Source organism: Lolium rigidum, chromosome 4 (assembly GCF_022539505.1).
Source record: "Lolium rigidum isolate FL_2022 chromosome 4, APGP_CSIRO_Lrig_0.1, whole genome shotgun sequence".
NCBI lineage: Eukaryota > Viridiplantae > Streptophyta > Magnoliopsida > Poales > Poaceae > Lolium > Lolium rigidum.
Window position 1 is genome coordinate 52,263,995 of NC_061511.1, and position 17,766 is coordinate 52,281,760.

The 17,766-nt window shown below is 49.1% G+C and overlaps 2 protein-coding genes across 2 annotated transcripts; both read left to right on the forward strand.

The window, feature by feature from the left end:
• The first annotated feature begins 7,794 nt into the window (after positions 1–7,794).
• On the forward strand, positions 7,795–8,547 carry LOC124646445. The gene has a single exon (XM_047186556.1). It carries the CDS (start codon positions 7,795–7,797, stop codon positions 8,545–8,547), a length of 753 nt encoding a protein of 250 aa, XP_047042512.1.
• A 2,875-nt stretch (positions 8,548–11,422) lies between these two features.
• LOC124708980 lies at positions 11,423–16,178 on the forward strand. The gene is made up of 9 exons (XM_047240616.1): positions 11,423–11,918; positions 12,020–12,094; positions 12,293–12,826; positions 13,151–13,516; positions 14,374–14,483; positions 14,594–14,643; positions 14,721–14,782; positions 15,372–15,742; positions 15,900–16,178. Exons 1-8 carry the CDS (start codon positions 11,679–11,681, stop codon positions 15,732–15,734), a joined length of 1,800 nt encoding a protein of 599 aa, XP_047096572.1. The 5' UTR covers positions 11,423–11,678; the 3' UTR covers positions 15,735–15,742; positions 15,900–16,178.
• Positions 16,179–17,766: the final 1,588 nt, after the last annotated feature.

A 17,766-nucleotide genomic window follows, 5' to 3' on the forward strand; every position in this document is an offset into this window, starting at 1 on the left:
CCCGCCGGAGAGCTCTTTTCTCTCTGGTGTTCTCCGCCCCGCGAGGCGGCCGTAACCCCTCGAGAGGTCCTCTCTCGTGGCTTAGGTTTTCGGGACGAAGGAGTACGCGAAGAAAAGGAGGCGAAAGGGGCCGTGGGGCCCCTGCGAGCATAGGGTGGCGCGGCCGGGCCATGGGCCGCGCCGCCCTATGGTCCGGGCCCACAAGGGCTCCTCTCTTCTTCCCCTTCTCGGCTCCCTCCGTCATCCGGAAAAATAGGAATTTACGTGAAATTCCCTTCCACGCTTGATCTTCCGAAATATTGCGTTCGACGGTGCTTTTTCCAAGCAGAATCTCGGCTCCGGTGCTTGGTCCTCCAATAATGATGAAACATGCAAAATAGATGAAATAACATAAGTATTGTGTCCCAATATGAAATATATCAATGAATAACAGCAAATTATGATACAAAATAGTGATGCAAATTGGACGTATCAAAGGGTAGGTCAGGGGGCGTCACGGGGCGCCGACACAACAGGGCCGCGCGGCCAGGGCCTAGGCCGCGCCGCCCTGGTGTCTGGCCACCTCGTGGCCCCACTTCGTCTCCCTTTCGGTCTTCTGGAAGCTTCGTGTAAAAATAGGCCCCTTGGCGTTGATTTCGTCCAATTCCGAGAATATTTCCTTACTAGGATTTCTAAAACCAAAAACAGCAGAAAACAACAACTGGCGCTTCGGCATCTTGTTAATAGGTTAGTGCCGGAAAATGTATAATAATGCTGTAAAGTATGTATAAAACATTCAAGTATTGTAATAAAAGTAGCATGGAACATAAGAAATTATAGATACGTTTGAGACGTATCAAGGGGCGCGACTGGATAGGTCGACGTACAATCAGGTGCCGACGAGGAGCTATCATCCACACGCACAGAGGCCACCAAAGGGGGCGACGGAGAGCAACACGCCGATGAAGATAGAGTCGGCAAAGCGCGGTCATAACCACGTGAAGAGGCCGCGAAAGTCGATGTAGAGCGGCAAGCCGACGCAGACGGAGTCGACGAAGCGCGGCCATAACCGCGGGAAGAGGCCGCAAAAATCGATGTAGAGCGGCAAGCCGACGCAGACGGAGTCGACGAAGCGCGGCCATAACCGCGGGAAGAGGCCGTAAAAGTCGATGTAGTGCGGCGAGCCGACGTAGACGAAGTCGGCGAAGCGCGGGCAGAGCCGCGTGAAGAGACTGCAAACGGCTACGAAGAATGGCTAGCCGTCATACACGGAGGCAGCGGACAAATACCAAGTACCGAAGGGAGACCCAAAGAGAAGGCGGGATCAGCGGAAGAAGACATAGCCGACGACAGGATTTTTTTTTCGTTTTTTTTTTTTGCTTTTTTTTTAGCTCAGATGGAAGTCAACTGCAACCCAGATCGGGCCGAAACGGGCCGGCGGCGCGTCGGGCGGTCGATCCCTGGCCGATCAAGAGACGAGCGGAGATCGGGGGAGCGGAGGCGGGCGCGCAGATCGGGGGAGAGATCTGGCCGAGCGGGAGACGAGGCGGAGATCGGGCCGAGCGGAGATCCGGCCGAGCAGCAGACTCACGCGGGCTATCTCACGCGGCCGGCCTCACGCGGAATCGCACGCGGGCGACTCACGCGGGCGGGGAGATCGGGCGCCTGGGCGTCGGGGCTGGGCGTCGGGGAACGAAGCAGCATGCCAGGCAGGCGGCCGAGATCGAGCGGAGGAAGCAGCAGATCGAGATTTTAGACGGGCGACGGAACAAGCAACGTCGGCCGGGATTTTAGAGGCTCAATTTTTGCTCTGATACTATGTTAGAGCAATATACTTGTTGTATTACCAGGGGGCCAAAGGCCACAATATATAGTACATGTACATGTGCACATATGCAGAAAGCCCCCTAACATATGGGAACTACAATAGATAAATATATACATCTAACAAGGTTGACATCGTTCATATTAGCAGCAGCAATCGACGATTATACCTTACTCATCTCTTTACGGGAACCGAGGTGCAGAACGACCTGTAAGAACACGCAAGATCTTCTTATGGAGATTTAAGCACACAAATCAGATGCAAGCAGAATTGAGCGTCTAATAACGCCATCTCTGTTCATGTTCGTGAAGCATCAACCTATTAATCCTTGTAATACCGAATAAACCACACATATCAACAAACAAAACAATTAGCTATGCACCGATCATACTGTAATAGCAGATGCAATCGGTAACTGAATCATAGTCTCATCACGACGCGAGAATTAACGCAACAGCCTGCCCGAAAAACACACAAGAGATCTTCTAACGGAGGTCAAGAACCAAGCGACGGACCAGGAAGGTAGCCATCGATCAGAAAGAGCACGGATCATGTCGCCGGAGCGCCGAACGCTTCCTGGCGTGCACGGCGGACCAGCGAGGCGCAGTCCTCCGCCATCTCCATCGCCTTCTCCAGGGCGGCCGCGGCACGAACCTGCACGTTGCCGTTGCCGTTGCCGTCGCCGTCGGTGAAGTCGTCGTCCGCGCCAGGAACAGGAGCACGCGTCGTAGGGCCCAGCAGGAGGTCGACAAGCACCAGGCGGTCGCAGCACAGCTCCAAGGCGTCGCACGCTTCCCCGGCGCGCAGCCTCGCGTCCTGGCCTGTAGCGCCACCCAGCAGCGCGGACTTGGAGACGGCGAGGTCCTTGGCCACGCGCCCGAGCGCCTCCTCCGCGAGCCGGACGATCCTGGCGCGCCGCTCCATGGAAGCGCCGTAGCCGATCGCCGCGTGCACCGGTGCCGCCACCAGGCGCCCCTGCTGCGCGTCGGAGGCGATCTTCCCGGCGACCTCCGCCGCCATCTCTCTATCTCTCCGGGAGGTGGCCGGGTTTGGTTTCTGAATGCTTCGCGATTCGATTCCGAGGCGGCCGTGGCGATGTGAAATAGCCTTTGCGATGCCAGGCTGGCGAGGTGGACCCCACGGCTGTAACCGATTTTTCACCGTTCCCGCGGTGAAACTGAAAGTTCCCTGCGGATAAAAATCACCGTGCCCGATCCTGTCGCTGAATTCGCTCCGAAGCCAAAGTACTTCAACGGATAACGAGCATCAGCGGCCTCCATACCCCGTGCTTCAGCAAAAGAGCTTAAAATATGGAGATCAAACCACACAAAAAAATTACTGAGATCAACTCGTCCCTATGCAGGTTTAGTAGTTAATACCATCTCTTAGAGCAACTCTAACAGAGCCTGTAAATGCCGCTGAAATTGAATTTTTCCAGTGGATTTACAGGTTCGGGCCGAAAGCCGCAGAGACTAGAGCCTGAATCGGCGGCCTGGCCCGAAAAGGTTTCTCGGGGGTTCGAGAAACTCCACGCCAGGCCTCTATTTAACCAGATCGGGGAGGGGAGTTCGGTTCCGAAACCGCATTCCGGCGAGGAATTCCGGCCGCTCCTCCGTGACCTCCGCTCCGTTCCCCATGACTTGTAGTTACATTTTAATGTCATTTAGGATCGAGGAATGGATAATATTTTAGGGCAAATCCGAGTAAAAGATTATTCACTCCTCGACCCCGGATGATATGTGAAACATGCTTATCTCTAGCCTACTACCTACTGGCACTGTGGAGGTGGACGATCGCCCGCAGCTCTTTCTGATGCTCTCTCTCCTGCTCTCTCTGCCGCTCCTCCGTCGTCGATCCCCCGCTGCTCTCTCCGCCGCGAACGTCAAGTAGGCGGATCTATCCGCGGCCACCGCCTCCTGACGCAGCAGCTGCTCCAGCTCCTCCCGCCGCCGACGATGATCCAACTCCTGCCTCTGTAGCCGGAGCTGCATCTCCGCCAAATGCCGCCGCTCGTAGACTTCATCCTGACGATGCGTCTCCTCCCGCATCAACCACCACAGCGCAAGCTCCTCCCACCCCTGCTGCTGGCGCGCCTCCTACTGGCGTTGCCGCTCCGCCTCCCGCCGCCGTCGCGCCTCCTCGCTGCCGCCTCCTGACCCTGCCGCTCATCCGCGACAAAGGCATCTCCAGTCGCCGCTAGCGCCGCCTCCTCCCACGCCTCGTAGTCTGCGAGCTAAGGGTCCGCCTCCACGACTTCTACGGCCGCCTCCTCCCATGAATCAAACATTGTGCTATTTCCCGCGTGGCGTCATGGCGGGAGAGTTTCCAGCCCGGCGTCGTGGCGGTAAAATATCCCGCGCGGCGCCCTGCCGTCACTGACAGACGGCTCCCACACCCAAAATTTTCAGCCTCGCGAGGCGCCGGGGCGCCCGATTCGCGCCCTTCGTCATGGGACCGGCACGGGGTTGTCGGCGCTTCTATTGGGCTCGGAAAAGCGCCGGCGCTATTTGGGGCGCATCGGTGTGAGCCTATTTTCGCTCCCGGCCCCCAAATCGCTATCGGGGCCGCTATGGGGCGCGGGCCGGTGGAGATGCTCTAAGAACACCTCTGTTCCACTCATCGTGCTGGTAATACAAACAAAGCCATTCACATTGAGCAACAAAACCATTGGGTTGACATCGTTCATATTAGCAGCAGCAATCGACGATTGAATCATACTCATCTCTTTATGGGAACGGAGGTGCCGAACAACCTGTAAGATCTTCCTATGGAGATCAAAGAACCTACTACTCCTGGTAATACTAACAAAACCAGACAAACCAAGCTCAAGCAGAATTTGAGTGGTTGATAACGACATCTGTGATCATGTTCTTGAGGCATCAACCTATTGGTCCTGGGAATACTAACAAAACCACACAAATCAGATTCAAGCAGAATTGAGCGGCCAATAACGACATCTCTGTTCATGTTCGTGAAGCATCAACCTATTAATCCTTGTAATACAAACAAAACCACACATATCAACCAACAAAACAATTAGCTATGCATTATATACTGTAATAGCAGATGCAATCGGCAACTGAATCATAGTCTCATCCCGACGCGAGAATTAACGCAACAGCCTGCACGAAAAAAAAAAACAAGAGATCTTCTAACGAGGCCAAGAACCAAGCGACGAACCAATCGATCAGAGCACGGCTCATGTCGCCGGAGCGCCAAACGCATCCTGGCGTGCACGGCGAACCAGCGAGGCGCAGTCCTCCGCCATCTCCATCGCCTTCTCCAGGGTTGCGACACGGAGCCGCACGTTGCTGTCGTCGTCGGTGAAGTCGTCGTCCGCGCCAGGAACAGGGGCACGCGTCGACGTAGGGTCCAGCAGGAGGTCGACAAGCAGAAGGCGGTCGCAGCAGAGCTCCAAGGCGTCGAACGCTTCCCCGGCGCGCAGCCTCGCGTCCTGGCCTGTAGCGCCACCCAGCAGCGCGGACTTGGAGACGGCGAGGTCCTTGGCCGCGCGGCCGAGCGCGTCCTCCGCGAGCTGGAGGATCTTGTCGCGCCGCTCCATGGATGCGCCGCCGCGGATCGCCGAGTGCACCGCTGCCGCAGCCATGCGCTCCTCCTGCGCGTCGGCGGCGATCTTCCCGGCGACATCCCCCACACGCTCCGGCACAGGTGGGTTTGGTTTCTGAATACTTCGATTGGCTTACGGGGCCGGGCGATCTGAAATAGCCTCTGTGGTGCCAGGCTGGCGAGGTGGCCCCACGGCTGTAACCGATTTTTCACCGTTCCCGCCGTCAAAATCTTAAATCACTGTGCCGGGTGGACCCTGTCACTTGACGGAGGGATGCGGTGAATTCCCTCCTAACGAGCCTCTGACGTCAGACGCGTCCGAAAAGGAGCATAAATTGTGCAGATCAAACCAAGATTAAATAGTTCCGATTCAGCTCTTTTTTCTGTTGGAAAGTTCACCTACTTATTGATATTCATCCACAGCAATACAAGAATTTAGAAAGCGATAAAAAAATATAAATAGAACTTTAGATCACCTAAGGGCATCTACAATGGAGCCGCTTATATACGACCGCTAGGAATTTTAACCCAGCCGAGCGGCAGTTTTGAGGAAATATCCTAACCACGTGCGCTTATGCGGAGTTGCGGCATGAGAAACTGAGGAGGTCAGTTAAAAAAAATATTAGAGGCCAGTGTTGGACTAGTGGACTCTTAGCATGGGTGCCATGATTAATTGATGGATTCCTCTCCGCTCAAGCGCTCATACAAGCGCCGCGCATTGAACATGCCCTAACAACGACTAAAACACTAGCATGAACAGAAGGCGCACCGCCGACTTGGCCCCTCCTCACTGAAGCTAGACAAAGTTTTGTCGTATTTTTTTAGATTTTGTTTTGCAGACAAACGGAAAATAGTCACGATAGAAGTTCCAAATGTCATTGCACCCAGAGCTTAACTTCTCCAGTTATGTATGTAGACGTGCTGGCATCTTGCATTCTTGCTTCATCGACTCTTGTATATATGAAGTTGTTGTGACAACAACTAGAAGCAAATAAAGAAAAAAAAACTTGCCGATACAAGAACTAGAAGAACTAGTATATGGAGGATCTGGCCTTGAAACGGATCTGGAGGATCTAGTCCATGGTAGCAACTCACCTTCAAAATTTCGGGCTGATCTAGAAGAACCAGTAAGCACTGAAGAAGACAAGCATGCCAATTGATTAGTTCCTAAACTAACATCCTCGTATCCGCTCGAATGAGGCAAATATGAGCATTTTAGGAATGAGATCCTGCAAGGAAGATGACTGAGAAGGACTGAAGGAGCTTCAGAAGAGAATGAGAGGGGGGGGGAGAGTTAGAATAGACATGAGGATGGGGAGACAAGGAACGATGAGGGTGCACATACCTTCATCAACAAACAGAGATGACAAACAAACCCGACGACAAGGAAAGTTGTTATACAAAAACTCTATGGTGAGAATCTTCTTATTCTTTTCAACCCTTGCAATATCTTTTCCATCCATTCTATGCTCAATTCTTGGTTCTTGCGCGGGTAAAGACAACATGAAAATAGCAGGAGCAACAACACCCATTAGTTAGCTAGCTCTAACGCGCTCTCACCGGTTCAGCTAATCCGAAAGTCGGTTGATCTTCTGAATTAGCGGGACTTGGGAAGTGGACGTAGAAAGCCTTTCAACTAGCAATGAATTGACTATTTATTAGAAAGATTGGAAAACTCCCTATCTGTTGTGAGAGGAGTTCAGACCAACAACCAGCTTGTCTAATGGCAATATATATAACATCAAATTGGTATAATATGAAATTATATTTCAAGACCATTGTAGTGATACTAAAATATGTGTCATCCATGTTGTCATTTTTTTCTCCATGAAATTAGTCAAACTGTCCCTTCGGGGACATCCGATAAAATTAGTCAAACTTTAAGATACTAAAGTTAGAAGTACAATTATACTCCGTTGAGATGTACTCCGTATTTGAGCAAGGGAAAGAGTACAAAGATATTTAAGATATTTGAGTAGGGAGAGAGTATAAAGATCACTCCCAAAAAATGGACTCCAATGCAGCGCAGCAAATTATGTGCGGACCGCTAACAATTTTCGATGTGGCAATTGATTAGGGGAATTTGCCATCCGGACGTCAGTTAAAAAAATTGGGCGGCTCGTGTTCAGTGGCGTCGGGAAATTGGAATCAGAACGTGCGCTCGTTAAAAAATCACTCAATTATTAGGCCTCTCACATTCCAAGTACTCCTACGACAGTAATGAAAAAGAAGTGCATTCGGCATTGCAAACGTACGATTCAATTGACGAACCGGCAACGGCAAATCCATTCAGCTCCCTACTTAATAATTCCCCTCAACGATCAATGATCCAGCAACGAAATCTCTTCACATTCCCTTCTTTCCCTCCTATAAATTCCACCATCTCCCGAGTGCCCAGCCATCTTCTCCAAGGAGCACCAACGATGGCTTCCAGCAACAAGATCTCTCTGAAGCTGCTGGTGGACACCAAGTCGAAGAAGGTCCTGTTCGCGGAGGCCGGCAAGGAGTTCGTGGACTTCGTGTTCAGCCTGCTCACCCTCCCCATCGGCGCCGTGGTGAAGCTCATCTCCGCCGGCACCATGCAGGGGAGCATCGGCCGGCTGTACCAGAGCGTCGACAACATCGGCGCGTCCTACCTGCAGCCCAACAAGGACAAGTCGGACCTCCTCCAGCCCAAGGTGCTGCACCCTGACGCACGCGAGCTGCTGCTCCTGCAGGGCGGCGGCAACGGCGACGGCAAGAGCTCGTCGTCGTCGCCGCTGGCGAGGTTCAAGATGTACACGTGCGCCGGGTACTGCGCCACGGCCACCATGGAGGCCAAGGCGGCGTGCCCGCAGTGCAAGCAGGCGATGGCTACGGAGGTCACCTTCGTGCTGCCCTCCGCCGCGCCCAAGGCGTCCTCGGCGTCGGCTTCGGAGGCGGGAGGCTCAGGCGGCGACGAGACCGGCGGGTACGTGAAGGGGCTGGTGACCTACATGGTCACGGACGGGCTGGAGGTGACGCCCATGTCGGCCATCTCCAGCATCACCCTCATCAGCAAGTTCAGCGTGAACAAGGACGTGGAGCTGGCCGAGAAGTTCGTCTCCGTCGGCATGGACGAAGGGCTTGGGCTTCTCAAGGCGGCGCTGCGCTCCGACACCGTGCTGTCTGACGTCTTCATTGCCAAGAAGAAGTGATCGATCGATCGATCGGTGGTGGTACTCATAACGTGCAATACGAGGATCGATCGAAGGAATAAAGAACTTGAGCTGATATTGTGTCCATATGGATGTTGCTCTCTTGCTGGGAGATAAAGTTATGTATGCCTGCCGTCCCATGTCCTTTTGCTTATGTTTTCCATTCATGACACTCCAATTGATCTTCATTTCATTTTGTGTCTCGGCGGAGTCAATCAGATTTTCACAAAGCTACTCGATACTATACCATATGCTGATATGCATGTCAAACTCGGTCCTAGCACTACGGCAAAACAGGGCTTTGCCGTGCAGCCTAAACGCACGGCAAAGGGGCAAATCGGCTCGGCAAAGCCTTTGCCGTGCGGCCGTGCACGGCAAAGATTGCTCGGCAACGACCCGCCCGGCAAAGCCGTCTTTGCCGTGCGTCGCGCAAAAATCGCACGGCAAAGGCTTTGCCGAGCGACGCAGCGTTGCCGTGCGCTGTGGCCTCTTTGCCGTGCGATTTCCTTTGCCGTGCGCTGTGCCTTTTTGCCGTGTGGCAGTCTTTGCCGTGCGCTTCCACTCCAGCCCGCACGGCAAAGAGGTTTAGCAAAATTAAAAAAAAAAGACGCCCCACTGCCACGCCAGGTCGCCGCGCGCCCGCCCATGCCCGCTGGCCGCCGCATGCTTTCCCACGCCCGCTCGCTGCAGCAACACTCGAGGATGGCCGAGATAGGGAGGAGGCGGCGACGCTCGAGGATGGCCGCCACGTAGCTCCGGCGCCGCCATCCTCAGCTCCTGCACCATCTCTGGGAGGAGTCGGGGATGAGAAGCTCCTGCACCATCTCTAGGAGGCGCCGACGCAGGCCGGGGACGAGCGCTGGACGCAGGCCGGGGACGGGCGCCGCCGCAGGCCGGGGACGGGCGCCGCCGCAGGCCGGGGACGAGCGCCGCCGCAGGCCGGGGAACCGGGGACGGGCGCCGCCGCAGGCCGGGGACGAGCGCCGCCGCGTGCTGTGTGGCCAAGGCGCTGCGCTCGGAGCCTCCCACGACCCGCGTGCTGTGGAGTCTGGATCTCGATTTGATCTGGACTGGAGTCTCCATCGTGCACATATAAAAGAGTTTGGTGTGGGTGGTGGGGCCAACGTGAGACGTGAGGTAGGCCACGTCACCTATCCGTGTGTTTACGGCTGTTCAGCTATACGATCGTTCTTTGCCGTGCGCGAAATTGTAGCTTTGCCGTGTTAGTTTCTTTGCCGTGCGCCGTTAGTTATTTTGCCGTGCAATGGTTCTTTGCCGTGCGCCGTTAATCGTTTTGCCGTGCAATGTTTCTTTGCCGTGCGTCGTTAGTCGTTTTGCCGTGCAATAGTTCTTTGCCGTGCGCCCTTTCTGCTGATACACGGCAAAGAAAACAGAGCCGCACGGCAAAGACGAGACGCACGGCAACGCCCTTTTTTCCCGTAGTGTAGCATGCCACCGGTAAAAATGGTCCGGATCAAGATTATCACAAAGCTACTTGATTATATACCATATATGCATGTCAAAGTCAAACTCGGTCCTAGCATGCCACCGGTACCGGATCAATTGCATACTCTTTTTTCCTTCTATAAGCCCCGGATTCTAGATAGATCCGCTGTTTTTTAAAGAAATTACCCAAATACATTTATACACGTCCATACAGCTTTTTAGTGTATTGATTTTTGATGACGCTCGTGCCTATGGAGAAATCATGCATCTCCTTGAATAACCCTGATTTCTCCATGATTTCTCAAATTTTCCGGCCTACACAAAAATGACAAATCTTGCTGTTTTCGAATTTACACAAAATTTTAGAGACATATGGGTATTTGGAATTTGGTGGGGAATATTACTCCCCCCTACATAAAAATGACAGATCTAGTGGTTCTCAAATTTTTCATTGTTCACTGTCTAGTGGTTATTCATTTTTACACAGCTTATAAGTACATAATATTTCGCAGCGGTTCTTTACACACACAGGTAGACATCATCATTATCTATCTCTTAAGATATTTTTTCATATTTTTTTTTTAAAATTAAAAGGGCTTCATGGAGCCCATCTTCTGAGAAGCCTGTGTTTCTCTTCCGACCCACGTTCATTTCCCTGATAAAACAACTTACGGATCGTTCGTTCACACGAAGAAAACCCTTTCCTGTCCCGTCGGCTCCTCCGGCCGGCTGCCACGCCCACAACTCGCAGGTACGGTCCTTCCTTTCCTCCGGTCAGTCATGGGGCGAAACCCTAGCCCCCCGTCCCGCCTACTCTCTTCCCCGCTTCGTCGGGCCGGACACATCCTCTTCTGTTCTCTTGGCCGCGGCATCCTCTCACAGCCCCAAACAGCATAATCGGGGCTATTTTCCTTGTGATTTGGAGAATCTCCACGGTCGCCTATTGGTTCTTCAACGCCCACGATTTGCACGCCCGTGTACGATTCACCCAAGCTAGCTATGATGTAGAAGTGCAGTAGTAGGAGTAGTGTGGTCAGCAGTTCTTAATTAATGTTGCCGAGAGTCGGTGTCCTGTGAAACCATAATATGTTTAAGCAGCTTCGCTTCCTGCATAAAAAAAAATGAAGCGTGGCTATTGGGTTTTCAACTTCACAATCAAGTATTCTTGCCTGCCTCAATCAGGCTATGCACTACTGCTATGTAGTGTTTTCGTTTAGTTCAGTTGGCATGTGGTGTTATGTTTTGTTATATGCAGCATTGTCATCATACTCGGCTATTTAAGATGCAGAGAAGAACAAAACTTTTATTTGTTTTGCCACGCATGTGGTGATCTTTTGTTTAGTGGATAGTGTATCTGTTTAGAAATAGGACGGTCATTTTGTCATCATTATTTTCAGCATCTTGACTGATGCTTTATATTACGATACTTGTCAAAGTATTTCTTAATTGAATCAACTGCTACTGTTTTTACGAGAAAAGTCATTGTAGATGTGAACGACTGCACATGAACTTTACAGTGTCTTAATGCAAAATTGTGCACCCCATTAAAAATGCAAAAACTAGATATTGTAATGCTCTGTTTCGTGTCCTATGTTTTTGAAGTTTTGAGTTTTCTGTGAAAATTCTAAGATGCCAGATTTGTGTGGCTCCACTATACTCTAAAGAAAAAGTTAACCAAACAAGGCATGCAACTAATTTGTGATGTAATTCAGGTTATATTTGTTCTAGCCAAACAAACAGTGAAACTAGATCTTGAGTCTATAGAGACAATGCACGAGAAGGAGGCAACGAATACCGCTTGTCACGAAGATGCTAGTGCAGATAAATCAAACTCGGATGAATATGATCCTTGGAATCCTCCCTATCCTCCATTTGTTCCTCCTGTTGGGGCGGACCCTAGTACGGCTATCAGTTTATCCTTTGAGGTGCAGTAACTAACTACCCTTTATGATATTTGTATGTTATTATGCTTCCTTTCCCTAGTCATAGCTTTTGATGGTGACACATGCTCTCCCTCCCCTTTCAGTGGACAGATGAGAAAGATGCTGAACTTGGTGCCCACAGAGCATCCAGTATAATATTTCCAGACCGCACCCCTCAGGTTATCTGCAATTGAGAAATCATTTGATTATAATTTATATTTTACGTTTGTCCTGCTGTATTTTTTGCGGGTGCAACTTCCTGATGGAACTTTTTGTTGTTATCCTATAGTACATTGCACCAAGACTTGTTTAATTTTTTTTGCTTTACTAATCTGTTAACTGATTTCCTTTCACCTCTTCTATTTCTAAATGGATAGACGGTGAATCTTGCCTTCCACGATACATTGCACCGTTTAGTGCCCATCCTTGATAAGGATAGCGTCCGAGGGTTCCTCCGCTTTATGCAACGGTATGGGCGGGGCACACGATGGGGTTTTATCATCACCCCAGAGGCTCTGAACCAGATGATAACGCAAAATGCGCTGCGATGTGTCAAAGTTGCCTTGGAGGGTCAGGCACCTGAGCTGGGTAGGTGCCGGGCCGGTCCCAATGTCATGACCCAGTATGGTTACTTCCCCCTCCACCGAGCTGCTGAAATGTTCTCCGTTGACATGATTGAGTTGCTCATTCGCCACGGTGCGTCAGCCAATCTACGAACAGCAGGCGCCGAGGTAATTGAGGGACTACTCCCACTCCATGTTGCAGTCGACAACACGTGCATGCATAAGTATCTGGAAGACAGTTTGTTCCCAAACCGTGAGGATCAGGATTACAATGAGCATCGGGATTGCAGTGAGGCAGATGCAAACTATATCTTCAGGCTCATCTATCTTTTGTGCCTGCCTGAAATGGTTTGTCTCATATCCCCACCCATAACAAGTTCCTAATTCTGCTGTTCTGCAGCAGACCAAAAGTAATTGTCATATATCTCAAACCTCTGACAGAAATACTTGAGAACTTTACTTAAGTCTACACTTGTCAAAGTAAGGATTTTTTTGTGCTAGATCTTACTATTATTTTAGTCTCGCTAAGAGAACATCTTCAAGTTGCTAAAAAAATCAAAATGTGTTCTTCTTTTGGTTGCAAGAGAGAACACAGTTTTAAGTCCAGAACTACCACTTGCGTATAAAATCTAAAATCACTCAGTTCTTCCTCTATCTTGGTGGTTTTTGCAGAAGATCTTTTTGGACACCACAAGGCTGGTGGCAAAATACACAGATAATCTACTGGTTGAGCTCTGGAACTACATAAAAGATGGAAAGCTTGCCCAGACAGCCATTTTGCTCCTGGCTGCTCAACAACAAATCCGCATGGGAACTTCCCGCAAGAAAAAAGGAAATAGTAAACCTGATGGGTTTCCTACTATCTGTGAACGTATTTTGGATAACAATATTACCTTACAGTTGGAAAAAGGCCAAAACGGAATAGAACAGGAGCAAGTGGATGCAAAGATAAAACTTAATCATACCGCAATGATGCTTGTTCGTGTCATTTCAAAAGCTGGTGAAGACCTTGATTCATACATTCGAAATCATCTAGAGGTATCACATTGTTCGAAGTTGCAGTTATAGTGCCTTTATTTACTAAATTTGCATGCACTGATATATACCAAGCACTCTTTTTTTTAGTAATTCATGCCTTAACCTGATCGATATAAAAATGTTAGAAGTACTGTCACTTATTGAGATAAATAACATGTGTATTCTATCCAGAACAGGTTAGCATCTGAACTAAATGTTGTATGTGTAGTTCAGTTTACACAAATTCGGAACCTTTCTGTGTGTAGGCTTTCATGTTCAGTTAGATAGCGTGGAAAAGATCGAAACGTTCCAATTTTGAAAAATCAAAACTATAAAATTGAGGGTAATTTAGAAAACTATAAAAAATATAGTTAAGGAAAAAGTTGTGTTTTTATTCTACACCCACCCTGTATCTTTTCAACCATATATTATTTTTATATCACGTAAATTTTTCTTACTCCGTAAGACGAGAGGACGTAAGAAAATTAAAGCAGACATGATATAAAAATGTTTTTTGCGTTGTGTACAAAAATACGTAATTTTAGTGAGTTTTACGTTGTTATGACTCATATATTGCGTTTCTTATGTCGACTTTTTTGTGCTGGGTCAAAATAAACATAACTATTTTCATATCAAACACAAATTTTTAATGTAACAAAGTGAAAATATGTTTGGTGTAGAATACTTTTTATGCACCCTGGGTGTCAAATAGCGTTTCTATACATTCATATTAGAATATTATTTATGTTTCCAATTTTGTAGCTGTACTTCCCTATTTCCAATGCAAACAATTTTTTTCCTGTCATCTGAGTCATAACTAATTATGTGATGGCTCTCATGACCTAGCTTTTCTCTCACAAATCAAAATTTTCATGCAGGTGCCCTACTTCATGCAGGTGCCCCATTTAGAGGTCCTTGAACGTGTTTCGTCGATTCTCAAGGATAATGGTTTTTGTCCTACTCGTGAATGCATAGACACTGGAAACCTGTACTCATTTGACCCACTCTTTCCATTCTTCAATGATTTATAGTTTTACAGTTTGAGAACTTTACATATGAATCAATTGATATGATCTTCTTTTGCACTCGTTCTTGAAGCTTTCCTTATCATGATGTATTGTCCAGTACGGATATACCGAGCAAACCTGGTATGTGTGTGTGTTGATTGATCTATTTGTCTGAAAATTTGAGGAAAAATCCCTAATTATTGTGTGATGGAAAACAGGGGAAAGAGCTTCAACCAGGGAATCTTTAGAAATGGATTATCTAAGTACAGTAAAGGATAAGGTACGGTTAAGTATATCATATCCAAAGATATTGATCAATTGATTCCAACGATCAAATTATAGTTAGGTGTACATATCAGCTGCATTGATCAGGCCAAATTGATATGAACCTCAAGAGTTACTCCAATCTGTGATAGGATTCTTTAGTCTTAGTGTAGTAAGTGTTACCTATAGAAACTTAATAATGCTCCATGAGAAAATTTGTTGTTTCTGTCCCTGTCTCTCTTGCGCTAAAATACAAATGGATATGTGAAACAGAGGAAACTGTGCATTCATCATAAGCCAATCTCTGGACTCTACACGCACTACCAATCTAAAACATGTGTACTGATTCTTAGCATCTTGTTATGTTTCTGCCATGCAGCGTCCTAATTCGGCCACTTAATGTTTTACGTAAACACGCTGTGTGCTATGCCTTGTAATTCAAATAAATCACAGTAAAAAATCTTATATTCTAAGTGGTAAGTATTTTTCTAATAATTATCCAAATAACATGTAATATCTCAAGTGGGTGCTGCCAGCAGGTTACACTGAAATATCTGATGTTTTGATATTTTTAACATTCAGATCTTTACTGACATTTGAACCAGGCTACAAGAAAGAGAAAACCTAGACGATGGGAGCTCAAATTCGCCAGGAGAAGTTTCTTCCCATGGTGGAGGTCAGTATTGTCTGCCAGGTCCCCTGTCAAGGTGGTCCCATCGAGATGGGTGCGTCCTACTAAAGACTTGGATTGTGAGAAAGCTTTGAAGAAACCTATTTCAGACTTGGACCGTGAGATAATTTCGAAGAAAGCAACCACCCATGGATCTGCTGCACCTATGGGCAGAGCTCCTCAAGTGGGATCTTATCATCAGCACAGAATGTTGTGCGGTACAGCGGTTGGTTATCAACCTAGAAGGCTGTTTGGTACGACGGCATTGGCACTCCTGAAAGTGCTGAAGAAAGCTTGAGTAGAAAGGTATGCCATGGGTGCCGGTTTTCTAGTTTGTATCTGAACAAATATTTGTTCCGATGCACCTAAGAACTGAACAAATGTATACAAGCTTGTAGATTTGTTCCTTCAGTTATATGGTCGAGTCATCTCATGGTCTGTTTTTTTTTTTGTGTGCATGCAGGTGCCGGCTTGTAGAGTTATGGTATATAGTAATCTTCCTGCAAATCTGGTTAACTATCATCCCCTGCAAGTTTTGCCCATGTTCTGATTATTGTTTTGCCAAGTGCATACATGAGATAAGCGTATCATTCCTGAACTTATGTGCATTGTCAGGCATGGCCAACACCACTACTACTTGTAGAGTATTTATTTATAGCTAGGCTTTGGCATTTCAAATTCTGGCTGAAAATCTGAGCTGCCCAGAAAATTCTGAAAAAATTACAGAAAATCAAGCGCACTAGAACAAGACTACTTATAATTTTCCTCCCATGTTGCCAACGATTGTCAGCAGCCTTGGCGCGACGGCCGTGCTCGTGTAAGCGCCGGACTCCGCGTCGCGTTCCCACGACTCCACGACGCCCCAGTACGAGACGGAGTGGAACCGGCCGTCGTGGTGGATCGCGTCTTCCACGCCATCTGGCGACGGCGCCAGCCTCCACGCGCCGCCGACCTAATGGCAAAGGCCGGGGCGCCGAATTTCCGGTTCAGGATCAGCATCGCGGCGTGGCTCTCCGGGCACCGCCCGATGGCGAGGATGACCTTCCGGTAGAACCGCGTGCCCATCTCCCAGCCGTGGAAGGTGGTCTCCCCGTCCCGCTCAGGCCCGCAGCCGTTGTCCGGGAACGGCGGCCCGCCGCCAAACCGGGCGGTCAGGAAGCGCTCGATCCACACTTTGAACGACCAAAGGTCGTCCGTGCTGGGCAAGAACACGCCCATGGTGTTGATGTCTGGAAACGCGCGCTGCTCGCCGGAGGCGGGGTTGACGACGTAAATCTGGCCCGAGTCGTCGGCCGTGGCAAGCCAGCCCCGGGAGGAGCCGATGACAAGGTGGCCGCGCATCGCGGGGTCCGAGGCGCGCACGGTGGCGGCCCGGCGGTCGGCGAAGGAAAACAGCGTGGCGGTCGCCGAGTCCTTGTTCTTCTCGCCGGTGAGGAGGAGCCATGGGGCGGGTGGGCTGAATATGTTGTCGTCGTCGCAGGATGCGGCGAAGACCGTGGCGAAGGCGATGCGGTCAAGGAATTCCAGGCGATCGTGGATGTTCGCTAGCAGTTCCGGCGGGAGTTGTCCGAGGCCGGCGGCTTCCCGTCGCTTGGCGGCGTCGCCGTTGCTTCTGGCCATCGGCAAGCCGCACCTACTTGCTAGCAAGATCAGTCGTTCGGGCGGAGTTTATATGATTCTTGATCGCCGTCATAATGGAAACAGAGTTTCGATTGTTCTCCAGATTTGTACCGTCCAAACAAAACATACCGGCCGCCTCCGCTCATTGATTGGAATCATGTACTCCCTCCGTCTCAGTTTACTAGTCTTCCTCGTATTTCTAGGTCGACAATTTAACTTATATAATTTAAATTATATAATGCAAAAAGTATATCATTAGAAAATAAAACATCTAAACTTTGTAATGATATATTTTTTATAACATATAACTAATGCTAACTTGATCAAATTTATGACCTAGAAGTACGCGCACGCCTAATAAACTAATAAACTGTGAGGGAGGGAGTAGTAGGTCAGCAACGGGGGTACTAGCTATTAGACTACTCATAGTGCAAGTAACTTCAGTAGTAACTTAGGAGCCAACTCAGCAAATTTGCTTATGTGGCACTGAGTTAATGAGGAGAGAGGAAGTTGGAGTAACATAGCTAGTTACTGTAACATCACATTTTTCAAGACACAATGAGTCTACAAGCTAATTAATAGAGTAGTAACTTGATGTTACTATGCACTATGAGGGTAGTAACATAGACTAGTGTCATGTGCATGTTACTAGTTGAAGTTACTATGCACTATGACCAGCCTTAGTGTTCCATATGAAAATTATTGCTCCA

What these genes read in the sequence shown, in the direction of transcription:
- LOC124646445 (XM_047186556.1), top strand. Translation starts at nt 7,795, where the DNA reads ATGGCTTCCAGCAACAAGATCTCTCTGAAGCTGCTGGTGGACACCAAG.
- LOC124708980 (XM_047240616.1), top strand. Translation starts at nt 11,679, where the DNA reads ATGCAACTAATTTGTGATGTAATTCAGGTTATATTTGTTCTAGCCAAA. An exon ending in TGCATAGACACTGGAAACCT is followed by an intron (nt 14,484 to 14,593) that starts GTACTCATTTGA and finishes TCGTTCTTGAAG; the next exon opens with CTTTCCTTATCATGATGTAT. An exon ending in TAAGTACAGTAAAGGATAAG is followed by an intron (nt 14,783 to 15,371) that starts GTACGGTTAAGT and finishes CATTTGAACCAG; the next exon opens with GCTACAAGAAAGAGAAAACC.